Genomic DNA, 14,938 nt, shown 5'->3' with positions numbered 1-14,938 from the left:
TGCTCCCAGCACAGGGCACGTTATAAACATTGCTCTCTATACAGTGAGGACAAGCTTCATGTCCCGAGCCATGAGCTACGGGAGTGACTGGCACAGGACGGGTCCAGAGGGCTCAGTGAGCTGAGCAGTGAGAGTGGTGGGGGCGCAGGCCCCTGCGACCCTCCCCAGACATGCACGCAGCACCACATACGGCTGTGTACCAGCTTCGGGGCCTCGCACCCAGAGGCCACGGGTCCTTGAAGCCTAGCTCAGGAACTTCTATTCTAGCCAGGGTGCTTACCAGTTACCCATACTGACTCCAACCAGCAGCCCATCACAGGGGCTTAGTAAAGCTGCCTTAAACATAAATTAATAGGTTATAACAAATACTAAGCAAAGACAATCTTCTAGGCTAAATTTAGAAAAATGATGAGATTCTTAGTATCATGTACAATATATATGTTTATATACTGATCATATGTTTCATATATTATCTCTCTCACACACACAAACACACACACAACTTCCTGAGCCTGAAAGAACTGTAACTGTACACACTTGTGAGCTGCTCTGGGTATACAGAGTTGACTACAACCCAAACCCCCCTGAAATCAGGAAAGAAGAGGAAAAGCGTTAACATGTGTTCATGTGGAGCCTGGTGGCTCTTGTTTCTCTCCAGCTCACTGGCCCTTCAGTACCCAGAACTGGCAGCCAGAGGCACGGAACCCCAGCTGGCACTCTGCAGGCCGAGAGCTGCCTGTCAGAGCTGGTCACTGGCCTCCTGCCTGGATGCCTACAGTTCAAGACTCTCCTAGATGTTCATTGCCTGAGTGTCCTAAATGCACTGGTCTGGAGCAGACTGTCCAAGGGCACACTGCCACGCACCTCCTCCTGCCGCCCACCTCCTGTCCTCTCCACCAGGCAGAGCAGGAGAGGTTTCTCTGCTGGGACCCCAGGATCCAAGCACGGTGTCTGCATCACAGTGGATGTGGCAGCCACGTACCTTTACATAATGGATGGACAACTCTAAAAGAAGCCTGGTGAGCAGGAAGGCCTAGCAGCATCCAGGGAAAACAGCTACCCTCCAAAAGCAGCTCCTTATTTTATAATAAAACCAGATTAACCATCTAAGGCCCCCAATGTGAACAGTGTTCCAATGAGAGACGGTTGCCAGCAAGGCTCAAAGGCACAGAGTAGCCATGAGGGTCATGTTACCACCTCCGTGGTCAGTGTGACAAACACATGTTCAGGGATCTGGAGGCCTCCCATGCTGTGCCTGAGAACCCCTCGTTCCCCGAGAATCAAGGGATGGATGCAGAGCACAGCCTGTGCCCCGAGCACTTGGAGTGGGGAGACAGCCCCAGGACCCTGTTCCAAGTTTATTCTCAATTTAACTTTAACCCTGAGGTGCTGTTTCGTTCTCTTTACTGGTCTCTAGAACATTCCCAACTTTAAACTTCCCAGTAAGCAAGACTCCTTTTTCCCAGTAAGGTTGTGAACAACAGAAAATTGTTTTGTGAATGGATTTTAAAAACGAGGGACCAGTGCACACGAGGGGAGTAACACATTTCTCCTGGTGACTCTCATGCTCTGACCAGGGGGGTCAGGAGGACTGGAACTTGACCTCAAGCAGCGCTTTCCCTCCTTGCAGGTGAAGTGTCACTGCAACATGCCTCAAACTTTTCCTAGTTTTCCGACCCTGTGAAGACAGGCACACACTGTTTTGAAGAGTTAACAGAAGAAACAAGCATCCCAACAGAAGTTACTCACTGTCAGACAGGAAGTGGTCAAGGTGGCGCCCAGCCGTGGACTGACACTTACTGGTCATGCCTAGTGTCGGGAACTGCTCTGTCCATCCGCAGCTTATCGCTCTCCACTTGGTTGAACTTGTTGCGGGCATAGGGGTCCTGCCCGGAGCGGACCATTGTCCCGCCAACGTAAGCCTCCTGGTTAAAGTCCCGCCATCGCACTTTCCCTGCAAGGAGCAGAGCAGAGAGTGTGGGATGTGGGCATGAGGGACCAGAGAGCTTGGCACATGGGCCGCGCATCAGCGTGACTTCAAGGAGCAGTGCCAGGGCTGCAGCTGATGGCAATTTGAACCAACGGGCTACCCGAGAATGGCCCGAACAAGCAGCAGTAACTGAAATGTTATAGTTTGCAATGTGAAAGTTAAAACCCAGATTTCAAGCATTTGTCCAGTGAACAGAATTCTATGCCCAAATATCCAGGAGAATGGCACCACTTACACTTCATACAAAAAGAAATACTATGCTTGTTCCACCTTCCCAGGGATTACGGTAACACCAAAAAGCACCTCAGACACGGTGACAAAGTTTCTGAACAAATGAAAGTAAGGTATCCCACCATGTGACAACACGTATCCTCCAAACACCATCAAAAGAATGCCATGTTCCTTTCTCTATTGCAGAGATGAGGAAACTGAGATGCAGTTATATGTGACTTGTTCCAGGTTGTAGAGTAAATTTTCTATATAAAAAGCCCATCCGCTTCCTGTTACAATTGTCCTGCAAGGTCAAAAGCCCCATCTCATCTCAGCTGGTTGCCATGGAAATGATGCTGGGGGGTCACAAAGGTCTGGCCTCTCAAACGGGAAAGCAATTCTAAAACCCATGAGACCCCAGACCGTGAGCAATTCTCAGTCTCTGATAAACACTGGGTTACAGGAGCCAGCCCCCTGCCTGCATTCTCTTCAGCCTAAGCTAAAATGTTTCCAGCACACGTTTTCCATGCTGACAGCCCTAGAAGTACCTATGGATCCTCCACTCTCCCCACTTCTGCCTTCACCCTGGGCTCCAGCACTCCAGCCCGTCCTCCTCACCACATGAGCTCACCTCTCCCCGGCTACAGGAATCAGAAGCCCTGCCAAAACCTACCCCAGCAGCACTGACCCAGAATGCAAATAGGCTGGTTCCCATTAAACTAACTTGTTTAATGGCCTGAAAACTCTTCACTGCAACAAGGAACTTGGAAGTATAGTGCCCCATCCCAAGCCAGAGAAAGGACCATCGCCCAGGAGATGCTGTCTCTAGTTCTGCTTCTTGCCTGGAGAACTAGGCTCAGCAGGAAGTGGCCTGGTTGGTGGGGGGTGGAAGGGGGTGTCCTGTGTATAGGGGTTGGGATCAAGGCCCCTGCTGAGTTCCTGGTCCTTCAATCCCCCTGTGCCATGAGACCCCCGAACCCCTTCTGCAATAAGGCAGCAGAGGGCTTTAGGGATGACTCACGTGGATCATCTCTGGGGCTGGGGGTGTCGCTGTCTTGGCCTCACCAGATGTTGACTGTGTGCTAGGGATTTCATTGGCTCCTGCAGGTACATCAACAAAAACAGAGCTGATGCCTGCCTGTGAAAGTCATGCTCTGGGAGACTGGTGGTGGGGTGGCGGGTACAAACAAGAATATAATGACCATGCTAGCAACTGTAGCACTGAAACCTGAGCTAAGTACTCAGACAGTGAGGACTGTGGTTCTAGGGAGGCATCTAACAGAGGAGCCTGGTCTAGATGTGAAGAGGGGCCAGGAGAGGCCCCTGGGGAAGGAGCATCTGAGCTGAGATCTGAGGGACCACGGAGCAGTGGAACAGAAGCTGTCACAAGACCCTACTGCTCTTCATACCCAAGACGGCGGCACACACTCAGGAGCTCTCCTCAGTGACCCCTGCCCTCTGACACGACGGCCTTTACAGCACTCCTGGGGGCCCTGCCTGGCCTGGTGACAGCTAATTTCCCAAGGCACACACCATTTTACTGGAGACAAGTGATAAATGACCTTTCTTTTATAAAAGCTTAGCAATATATCAGAGACTGCAGGGACTTTCAAACGTATTTGACTATGACACACAGCTCACATCGTGGCCTGGACATCATGCTGTAAACACACAGAGGTGAAATGAAGGTTTCCTTCCTCGCTACCTGTGAACACATACATTCTATTGTTTCAGTGGGTGTGACTCACAAAACTGCCTCCACACTCTATCTATTGTTGTTCAGTTGCTAAGTCATGTCTGACTCTTCACAACCCCATAGATTGCAGCATGCCAGGCTGCCCTGTCCTTCACTATCTTCCAGAATTTGCTCAGATTCATGTCCATTGAGTTGGTGATGCTATCTAATCATCTTATCCTCTGCCACCCTCTTCTCCTTTTGCATTCAACCTTTCCCAGCATCGGGGTTTTTCCCGATGAGTCAGTGGGTAAAGAATCCACCTGCAATGCAGGAGACACAGGAGATGTGGGTTTGATCCCAGAGTTGGGAAGATCCCGTGGACAAGAGAATGGCAACCCACTCCAGTATTCTTGCCTGGAGAATCCCACAGCAGAGAAGCCTGGTGGGCTACAGTCCCTGGGGTCGCAAAGCAACTCAGCACACATGGCTCCACCCTCTAAGAATGTGGGTTACAGGACCAGTGATTTCTGCATTACAGAGCTGCCAGGGCTGGAGCAGGAAAAGGCAGCCAAAGCAGCGTTCTCAGAGGGAGCATGCGCCCGGGAGCAACCCCAGGCAGTAAGGCAAGAAGCAGACGTGGAGGTAACCTGGGACTGGGCAGCTAAGGCAGAGGCTGGAGAGAGTCGAAACTACAGACACCGTGTCTGAATATACTGACATAAAAAACTACACTTATAAATCACCTTGTATTTTTATCACATTTTAAAATCTTAGAGCTTTAGAATAAGAGTTTCAAAAAAATTACATGAAAATTTAGTGAAATGGACCTGGCTAAGCAGAAGCAGTGGACAGAAAATACCCCACAGATACGAAACTTTTCATGAGAAAGCAGAAGAAGCCAGCTTCAACACTGAGACAACAGGAAAACAGAAGAGGCACTGAAACAGCAGGAGGGGAGAAAAGGACCCTCACCCCAAGAAGGGCTGTGGAAACTGCTCGCTTGTTACAAGGGCTTCTAAAGATCTTGATGAGGAGATTCATTTCCAGCAGACAGACCTTCAAAGCTAAAGGAGAAACGGTGTGACCCCGAGCGTTGACACCTCTGGTTCCACACAAGGTGAGGCTTCCTGACAGTTCCACCAGGCTTCCCCCGCTCCCAGCCCTCGAGCAGCCCCCCAGCCCCCTTTTGTGGACACACGCAGCCACTCAAGTCCTCCCCACTCTTCAAGGCCAAGCTCGTCTCCTGGGTCCCTGCTACACCATTTCTCCCAGGGTGAGGAACAGGCTCCTGGGGGGCATGGACAAGCCCTCTACCTTGACCCCAGCCCAGGATGGCAGTGGGGAAGCGCCAAGCGAGACCTGAGTCACTCAGAAGAAGGCCTGGCCCCGCAGGCAGTCTCCCGCTGACCCCGGGCCTGAGGACTGCTCTCACACACGCTGGACGCTGGCTTGAGACCTCCTTCCACTGGCTTGCAGGCATTTTCTAAACGGCGCCCTCTCAAGCCATTTTTCCATCCGCTCAACAAGGAGTCACAGAAGCCAGGCTTCAGGGGCAGCATCTCTGCCTCTGCCTACATTAATTACCATATCCCCACTCTGGTCAGCCTTGTTCCGAGGCCCTCCATGGTGACCTGTAAACTCTTACTGAACCACAGACCACCCCCCACTGGCCACAAAGAGCCCAAGCCGAGTATGCGCACACACGAGAAACTGTGATACTAGAAGGCAGGGCTGTTCTAATTCATTTACTCCAGCCTGCCGGCTGCCTAGCTGCCTCCCAGGGTGGCCACCTCCTCCAGGAAGCCTCTCTGGAATCCTCAGCTGCAGTTCCTCCCCAGGGCCTTCCTCACTCACAGTTCCATCCTGAAAAGGGTTTTCTCACACACCTATTGTCAGAGGGCCTCACAGTTTTTACCACTCCTTCATCTAATAACTAACTCAAAATTGTGCCAAGGCACAGCTCAAGTCTGCCCACTTCTAACTGCTGTTTGCCCTGCTCTGCTGGCACCTTGCTGGCTCAGGGTCCCCAGGAACCCTGTGCCCTGTCTCCATATGGTCTGGACTCGGAGACACGCTCATTTAAAGCATTCAGTATCCTCCTAACAGCATCTTTGTACCTCTTTCCAGTCTGGTCATCAAGATCCAGGTGAAGACAGGAATAAGTGGTCCTAAGGTGAGGACCTCCTGCCTCTCCTACCACCGGGCCACTCTGCCAGACACACCATCCACTGTCGTTACACACACTGCTCCCTGGCCCAGCAATTCCTTCTCTTCTTCCTTTCCCATCTCTGACTTACTAGGCAAACCTGCCACTAACATTCTTCCTGTTACATCTGCTGTCCCTCACAGGCTTTGCAGTTGATACATCCTGGAATCCAGAGTTTCTTCTCTCTTCTCCTTATCCACCCATCGGCCTTAAGTTACATTGTCTTTCCAGAATCTTTTTCTTCCTAGTTGAGTTTTCGGGTTTACCCTCCTATCCATCTTATCTAGACTGGAGAACAGCACAGCATCTTTGGAGCAGAGGCTAGCTGGGGATCATAACATGCATGATCCAGTGCCTGCATGGGATGCGGAGATCAGGGGGGTCCCAGGTCTGTGCCCTGTGGGGTCTGGGCAAGGCTGGTTCAGACACGGTCTCAAGTGCCTCTCAGGACACCACTGTCATAGGAATGCACATTCTAAGCTCCAAATAACCAATCCTCAAATTACCATTTAGAGAAGACGCTTTTATATTCAGGAAATTGCTTGCCTTTGGATGATGTGTTCGATTAACTTTTAAAATATTACTACACTTCCAAACACTGTCATTTTTTCTCAAAATTTTTATTTTTACTAAACCTCACATTTAAAGAAAACAATGATGTAAATCTATGAAAATGAGCGCTCAAAGGATTAATACCACAAAACATTTGGCAACACCAAAACATACACGGTCTTCAGCTGAGAGCCCTCTCAGGTGTTTCAGCCCTGTGGTAGATCAGGACCCTCTGACGCACACCCCGGGGCAGCCTCATTGTCTGCATCAGCAGATTCAAGAGGGGAGGTGACAGGCCCTGCTGGCGCAGCCCTGCCCGCCAGGGGGCGGGGGTGGCGTGAGATGTCTGGACTCTGCTCTGGCAACACAGCCACACAGCAAATCTTCACTCAATTCTCCCCGGGAAGGACAGCTTAAACAAACTGAAAGCCTGCCTGTGTGAAACAGCGAGCCTCTTCTGGGAAAGCAGCCAAGAAGGGAAATAGAATGAATTTTAAATCAAAGGACAAAGCTCTCCAATTTATTTTAACCTCTCAGTTGATCTCAGATTGAATGTAATTTTACTATGCTTAAAAGGAAACAATTCCTCATATTCTTCCTCTAGAAGGTCATAATGTTGCGCCAGGAAAGAGAAGACCAGGGAAAGCCCAGAATGACAAACAAATGTGTCCATTTAAATGACAAAGATAAGTAAATGATACTATTATTTGTCTTTATTATTTGTGTGACAGGCTTTTCCACCTATGAGACACTGTCTCCTGAAATAAGGGATCCTACGCAATTCATTTTTAAGGATGAAAAAATAAAAAATTCCAAGAGCTATTAAAAGCTAGTTAGAAGACAATATAAGAAAAAAAAATCAGATGCTATAGGGTAAATACTCTAAATTTATTTACAATTCTTTGGACTGCCAAAATAACTAAAACCCACTATGAAACACTATGGTTTGCATTACGAGGTCTATACCTGGCTTGAAATCAAGGAATCTTCATATACATATTTCTTTTCCAAACGGTAAATAGAAATTCCTCCTCCTCCCTCTATGAGTAACAGTGTCTAAACACAATAAATTTAGTTCACTGCGTATGGTTTTTCATCCCGAATATTAGTAAAAGTATCAAAGCGAACCTCCTGCTCAGAATTGGGGCTGATACTTGAACGACAGGAGGAGAAAGAAGGGCCCACCCACCAGCGCCCCCAGGACAGCAGCCCCGCACGGCCCTGCCCAGCACACAGCACCCTGCAGAGCATGTGCCGCCACCACAGCCTGCGTGTTGTTTAGTCGCTCAGTCGTGTCCAGCTCTTGGCAATCCCATGAACTGTAGACCGCCAGGCTCCTCTGTCCATGGGGATTTCCAGGCAAGATTACTGGAGCAGGTTGCCATTTTCTCCTCCAGGGGATATTCTTAGTCCAGGGACTGAACTCTGTCTCCAACAAGTCTCTTGCACTGCAGGCATATTCTTTACCCCTGAGCCACCAGGGACATCACTACAGTTTCCACTGTGCTAACTGGGCAACTGAGATGCGGAAGTTAAACCACAAAATGGAACCACAACTCAAACCTGGGTCTCTCTCTTCTCAAAGTTGTGTTCCTTCCATTGTGGCTGACAACTCACTTTGAAGTGGGTGGAACTGTAACCAAGCACCAAAAAGCATCCCCGCAGTGCAGGCCGCATTCCTTCCTTCCAGAGGGCACCAGCCTCCCCCGCCCCATCCTGGCACACTGAGTGGAGGAGGTGGGGCCTCTCCTAAAGGCTGATGTCATGTGTTGAAGTCAGAAGGCACCAGGGATGTGGATGTGAAGAGCTCTTCATTAAACCCCCAACATGCAGCCAGCCAGAGCTGCCAGCCTGCACTTCCTTCTACAACAATACTGCTTCCCTGCAACTTCCACTCTCTGGAGTCTCAAATAAAAAGCAAAAAAAAAATAGCCTCAGCCTCTTCTCTGTGGCACCTTTTCAAATATTTGGGCATCATGATCCCATTTTGCCCTTCTCACCCCTCTGTAAAAACATCCATTTAAGTGCTCTTCATCAGATGTTGTTCCAGCCTCCTCCCCATCTGAGTCATCATCATCTGGACCTACTTGAATTTATAAGCACCTCTGAACACCCTGTGCCCAGACACAATGAAATATGTGAGGGGTGGGCGACAGCACAGAGGACACTGGATGCTGTTGGAATTGTTCTGGGCGTTACGTTTCTACTAACACAGCTCAGAGTCATGTTGCTTTAGGAGCTCCACCCCTACTCTGGCTACTGACCTGAACTAAGTCCTTTGTTTTGCTTTCTTACTCATTGGAAGGGGGGACAACAGAAGATTTGTTTTTAATGTTGGCTAGGGGGCAAGGTATAGGTACCCTCTAGAAGACAACTTGGCCATTAATATTAAAAAAAAAAAAAAAAAATCCTTAAACGCATGTGTTGCTACTGATCCTGCAATTTCACTTTAGGGAATTCATTTCAAGAAAATAATTATGGATTCATTATGATATTTGGCGAAACTAATACAATTATGTAAAGTTTAAAAATAAAATAAAATTTAAAAAAATTAAAAAGAAAATAATTAGGGACACACAGATTTATAAGACTTACATATAAAGATACTGGCTGGAAACCTTGTGGGTCCTATAACATAGGAAAAACTCAATATAGCTTATAGTAAGTGATGCATGTTGTCATTTAACACACAGGAGTTATTTAAGGACACAAGAAGGTATTTATGACATATTACCTTAGTAAGAAATAGGCAAGAACAGTGTAGTACCGTATCTGTAATAATCTGGATGTAAGCAGATAGTAGGGGCTGCCTGTCACCCGTTCTGAGCTATTTCAGGAGGAAGGTGGAGGAGGGGGCCCCTCTCAGAGACCTGGTGAGAACCTCAAGGTGCTGTTGCTGGGAGACAGGCGTATGTGTGGGTAGACTGCCCAGTTAATCCTCAAGATCTTGGGCAGTGTTATCCATCTAGTAGATGACTTGGAACGTGGCACAGTGGCGATGTGTGGACAGAGGGGCCCAAAGGCCCAGGAGATAGTGTTGGACTCAAGAGATCGAGGTGTCTGGGCTCAGGCCTCCATGCTGGGCTTGGAGCACCTGAGAGGCTGCAGAGACCGCTCACCACAGCCATGGGGGTGAGTGCGCCCAGGTGTCCGCCCAGTGGAAGACTGGGGAACACGCGGTGGGAGAGCCGCAGTCATTAAGAGGTGGTAGAATTATATGTCGGAGAAGGCAATGGCACCCCACGCCAGTACTCTTGCCTGGAGAATCCCATGGACGGAGGAGCCTGGTAGGCTGCAGTCCACGGGGTCGCTAAGAGTAGGACACGACTGAGCAACTTCACTTTCACTTTTCACTTTCATGCACTGGAGAAGGAAATGGCAACCCACTCCAGTGTTCTTGCCTGGAGAATCCCAGGGACGGGGGAGCCTGGTGGGCTGCCGTCTATGGGGTCACATAGAGTCAGACACGACTGAAGTGACTTAGCATAGCATAGCATAGCATAGAATTATATGTGAATACAATGCTCTTATTTTTGCTTGTCTGAATTTCTTAAATTTTCTCTGAATTTCTTAAAATTTCTAAGAGGAAACATCATTGTTGTTTAGTTGCTAAGTCATGTCCAACTAGCTCTGTGACCCCATGCTCCTGGCAGCCTGGCAGGCTCCTCTGTCCATGGAATTTTCCAGGCAAGAATATTGGAGTGGGGTGGCATTTCCATCTCCAGGGAATCTTCCTGACCCAGAGATCGAACTCACATCTCCTGCATTACAGGCAGATTATTTACCGTTGAGCCACTGAGGTTATTTGCTTTTAAAATGCTTCTCTAGGGATACTCAGAGCTGCTTCCTTTCCTGACGAGGACACTGGGCAGACCCCGGGGCCTCAGGCCTGGGTCGCGGAGGCACGTGGTGTTAGCTGTCCCTTGGCTGCTGCACATGCTACCAGAGGACGTGGCTCGTGGCGTCCGGGTGCCGAGGGGCAGTGGAGGACTGTGCAGCCTTGAGAAGGAGGGAGACGCTGACACACGCTGTCTGCCACGGGGATGCTACGGCAAGCGAAACAAGCCTGTCACAGGAGACAGAATACCACGTGACCCCACATGGGCGGGGCCTGGAAGAGAGGGGCGGCTGCAGGGGCTGGAGAGGGGATGTGGAGTCCGTGTTTAATGGGGGACAGAGTCTCCGTTTGAGAAGATGAGAAAGCTCTGGAGGTGGATGGAAATGGCCGTGGCAGACAAGGTGAATGTACTTAATTGCCACTGACCTCTGTACTTCAAAATGGTTAAAATGGTAAATTTTATGTTATATATATTTGAACATGATTTTTTTTAAAAAGCACAATGCTGGAACCCATGAAATCCCTCAGGAGGAGGAGAGGTCAGGGGAGCAGTCCTCCTGACCCTGCAACATAGCATTGGAAAAGCTGTTTGAGAAAATGTACACAAGACATTCCGGCCAATTCTATTCAAGGTCATCTAACCAATCTGAAAAATCCCAGTTCAAGTCGAGTTTATCGTATGTGCCAAGTACACACACAGCTGGTTTACCTCACTGCTCTTCCCTGGGAGGCAGAACCGCTAAACATGTGAGCATCAGTGGCAACTCAGACCCAGGATTTAAGGCCTGCTACACACTTCGCCATTCCCATTTCATTCATCTTTACATGAACGTAATTTCTGCTTTTTGACATCAAGTGTCTCCGGTGATGAACCAGCAGCGGGTGAGAGGGGTGGGGTGAAGATCCAGCCAAGGATGGGAAGGACCTCCTAGAGTCCCCAAAACCTAACCAGGACTCTCCTTTCCACACTCTCTATACCCACTCTCCAAGGTTCACCCCCTCACACGAGGTTTCCAATGAACACAAGAGTAACACTGAGGTCTTGTAAAATCAAGAAGAAAATCTGCTCTCAGAGGGCATGTCTTCTAAGGATAGGAGCTCCTGGGCAAGAACCTCCACCAACAGCTATCCTCAAAGCCGATGCCGGCCGTTCAAATGCAACTGGCCTGTTCCTTCTGTGTCACCTGCTACCCTGCCAACCAGTCTCACCAATCAGATCAGAGATGCTGAGGAGACAAGAGAAGGAGATACAGGAGGGAGAATTACAAAGAGAAACTGATTTTTCAAACCCAAAAGCTTTTTCTGCACCCAGGGAAAAAAGATAAAACTTATCTCCATTAGACAGATTTTCAAAAAAACAAAAAACTGGTGAATAAATACTCTGTTTGAAACACTTTGGAAATCAGTATTTGAAAAAAAAGAAATCCAGTGCTTCCAGCTGGAAAACATGATGAAGTAGAAATGATGGGCACAGAATCTAAGGGCAAAAGTTCTCCATCCTGGACTTGAAATGCTTTTGCCTACAGGGTGTGTGGTTAAAGAACACTGGAGGCTGTTGCCTTGGGGCATCACTGCTATCTTACATCTGGCTCCTGCATCTCTCAGTGGGCCAGGCTGAGTCACCAGGTTGTGGGCCACCACCTTCTTCCCATCTGCCAGACATCCAACACCTAGAACACAGGAAGCCACGGCATTCCCAAACAACCTACTCAGAGTGCAAAGCGCTGTGACCAGTGGTTCCTTGCAGACCACAGAATTCTGTCCATGCCCATCATCCTCGGAGAAAATATACTTCTTAACCATAACAAAATAGTTTCTAAAGGAAAAAAATCACACATATGATGGATGAGTAAGAAAAAACATTTTAAACAAGAAAAGATAAAGTCCTTTAAAGGCAAAATAAAAGGATTTGGTGCATTCATCAAAAGTTATTAGAAGTATTTCAAACAAGAGGAATATCAGTACATTCCTATCTCTTTAAAGATAAAGAAATCAACTGTGTAACAGTTAAGAACATGAAACCCGGGTCAGTGCCACATCGATTTTAACTACTGGGTCAGACTATAGCAAGTAGTTACATGTAGGACATGTCCTGAAGACAGCTTCTCCCTCTCTCTGCAATATGCCTGAAAGTCCAAGAGAACACTTGGTTTTATTAATATAAGACAACCCACAGAAAATCTCTCATTAATCCACATAGCAGAAGTACATCCTATTATTATAATAAAGAAACACTTATTAGCTAACTGTTCCGTTCAGATGCTCCCCACTACACAGGTAAAGCCTGTCTCACGTAGGAAGGAGCTGTGTTTGGGGCTTCCGACTCAGTGGGGAGAGAGGGGGCAGATCTAATGCAGATGTCTAACACACACACACGCTCCCAAGTCGAGAGCAGCTGGAACCTGTGCTGGGTGTTACACAGGCCTGGACTCCCTGGACTGACAGTGTCCCAGAAAGAAACACTAATAATCAAACTCTCTGTCACTATTAAAGCAAAATTTCATGCACTAACTTCCTGTTTTCAGGAGTTTGTAAGTTATTACTCTAACCCAACAGATAAACAAGCTGAAAAGCCAACAAGTCCTCTCAGATTGCTCAGAGAAGTGAGGTTACAGGGCAAACTGCTGCTCCCAAAACTGGGGAGACCAGCTGGTGAATACAGAGAATCACAAACTTCCCAGAGCAGCAACCGGGGGGGAGGCAGAGCCTGAGGAGGAAACCTGAGCTGCAGGATGAACGACTGGAGGCTCGCTGTGGATGAGCCCGAGTGCTAAGGTCAGGGGCCCCCACACTCCCGTGAGTTTTACCTCCAGGAGCTTAACCAGGTTTCCCAGAGTGACTACTGGAGATAGAACCCCTCATGCCTCCAGTGGAGGAGGGGAAGGAGCTGTTCTGAAAGAGAAGGCGCACTCTGGTGGCTCAGCAGTAAAGAATCCACCGGCAATGCAGAAGATGTGGTTTCGTTCCCTGAGTCAGGAAGATCCCCTGGAGTGGGAAATGGCAACCCACTCCAGTATTCTTGCCAGGAAAATCCATGGACAGAGGAGCCAGATGGGCTTCAATCCATTTGGGCTGGAAGAGCGGGACATGACTTAACTAAACCACCATCTGTTGTTAGTAAGGCCTGCCCTCGAGAACCTGACCAACTGGGCTGTTATCAGAGCGTAATCAATCTGAAGGAAGGGAAATACCCAACTCCAGGGACTCTGACTATCCTGTCCCACCTGAGTGGGAGGAAAGCTGAGCTGCGTTTGTGAAGTAGATGCCAGGGGTGCAGGCTCACTAGGAGACTGAGCCCTGCCAACTATGGCACCAAAGGCTGGGTTATGGGAGCTCCTCTTACCCAGGACATCGTATCTGGCTTTTAAGAAAAAACTACAAGACACACTGAAAAGGAAAAGGAATGCTTGAAGAGAAGCACCCAGATCAGACTCACATACGGCAGGATGTCGGAATTATCAGGCCAGGAATTTAAAGCAGCTATAATCAATATGCTAAGAGCGCTAACAAAAAGAGTAGACGAAACGAAGGAAAAAATGAATACCATAGGCAAAAGAGATAAAAATTCTAAGGAAGAATTATAAAATAATGGTAGAGATCAAAACCACTAACAGAAATGAAGAATGACTTTGAGGGAACTGGACATGGCTGATGAGACGACCTCAGGGCTTGAGGATATGACAACAGAAACTTCCAAAATAAAAACTGAAGATAAAAAACAAGACTAGGGGAAAAAAAGAACTGTTGAATAACTACAAAAAGTGTAAGAGGTATAAGTGGTTCCACTTACAGAAAAAAGAGAGAAAGGAATATAAGAAATATTTGCAGCAATAATGACTGAAAATGTCCTCATGTTAACTACAACAGCAAACCACAGATTCAGCAAGCTCAGAGAACACCACACAGGATAAATACAAAGAACTCCACCCAAGCATACTCAAACTGTAGAAATTAATCATAAAGAAAAAACCTTGAAAGAAGACACAGGGGGAAAAATAGCTTTACAGAAACAAAGATATGAATTATATCCAGCTTCTCCTCAGAAACCACGCAAGCAAGAAGAGAGTACAATGAACTATTTAAAGGGTTGAGAGAAAAAAAATCATCAACCTAGAATTCTGGACCCTGTGAAATCTCCAAAAGTGAAAGGGAAATAAAGATTTTCTCAAATTACAAAAACTGAGGGAATATGTTGCCAGTAGACCTGCCTCGCATGAACTGTTAGAAGAAGCTCTTCAGAGAGAAGGAAAATGATTTATGTCAGAAATGCAGATCACTATAAAGAAAGGAAGGGCATCAGAGAAGGGATAACTGAAGGTAAATTTACAACTTTAATTTTTCTTCTCTTCTTCTTAATTGATCTAACGGATACATTTGCTCAAAAATAATAATAGCCATCATATATTTGATTCTGTATGCTTATATATGCATTAATGTATATGACTGACATGTGTGAAATGAATG

General features: G+C 47.7%; 1 protein-coding gene across 1 annotated transcript in view; it reads right to left on the bottom strand.

The window, feature by feature from the left end:
* The window catches only part of GALNT2 (polypeptide N-acetylgalactosaminyltransferase 2), a 191,265-nt gene that overhangs the window by 71,122 nt on the left and 105,205 nt on the right, over positions 1-14,938 (bottom strand). The window contains exon 3 of the mRNA XM_070364851.1: positions 1,801-1,954. Within this exon, the coding sequence (XP_070220952.1) occupies positions 1,801-1,954 (154 nt within the window). The remainder of the gene's footprint in view (positions 1-1,800; positions 1,955-14,938) is intronic.

The sequence above is a fragment of the Bos mutus genome, chromosome 28 (genome assembly GCF_027580195.1).
Source record: "Bos mutus isolate GX-2022 chromosome 28, NWIPB_WYAK_1.1, whole genome shotgun sequence".
Taxonomy (NCBI): domain Eukaryota; kingdom Metazoa; phylum Chordata; class Mammalia; order Artiodactyla; family Bovidae; genus Bos; species Bos mutus.
Note: the sequence above shows the minus strand (reverse complement) of the source record. Positions and strands in the feature narration are given on the sequence as shown.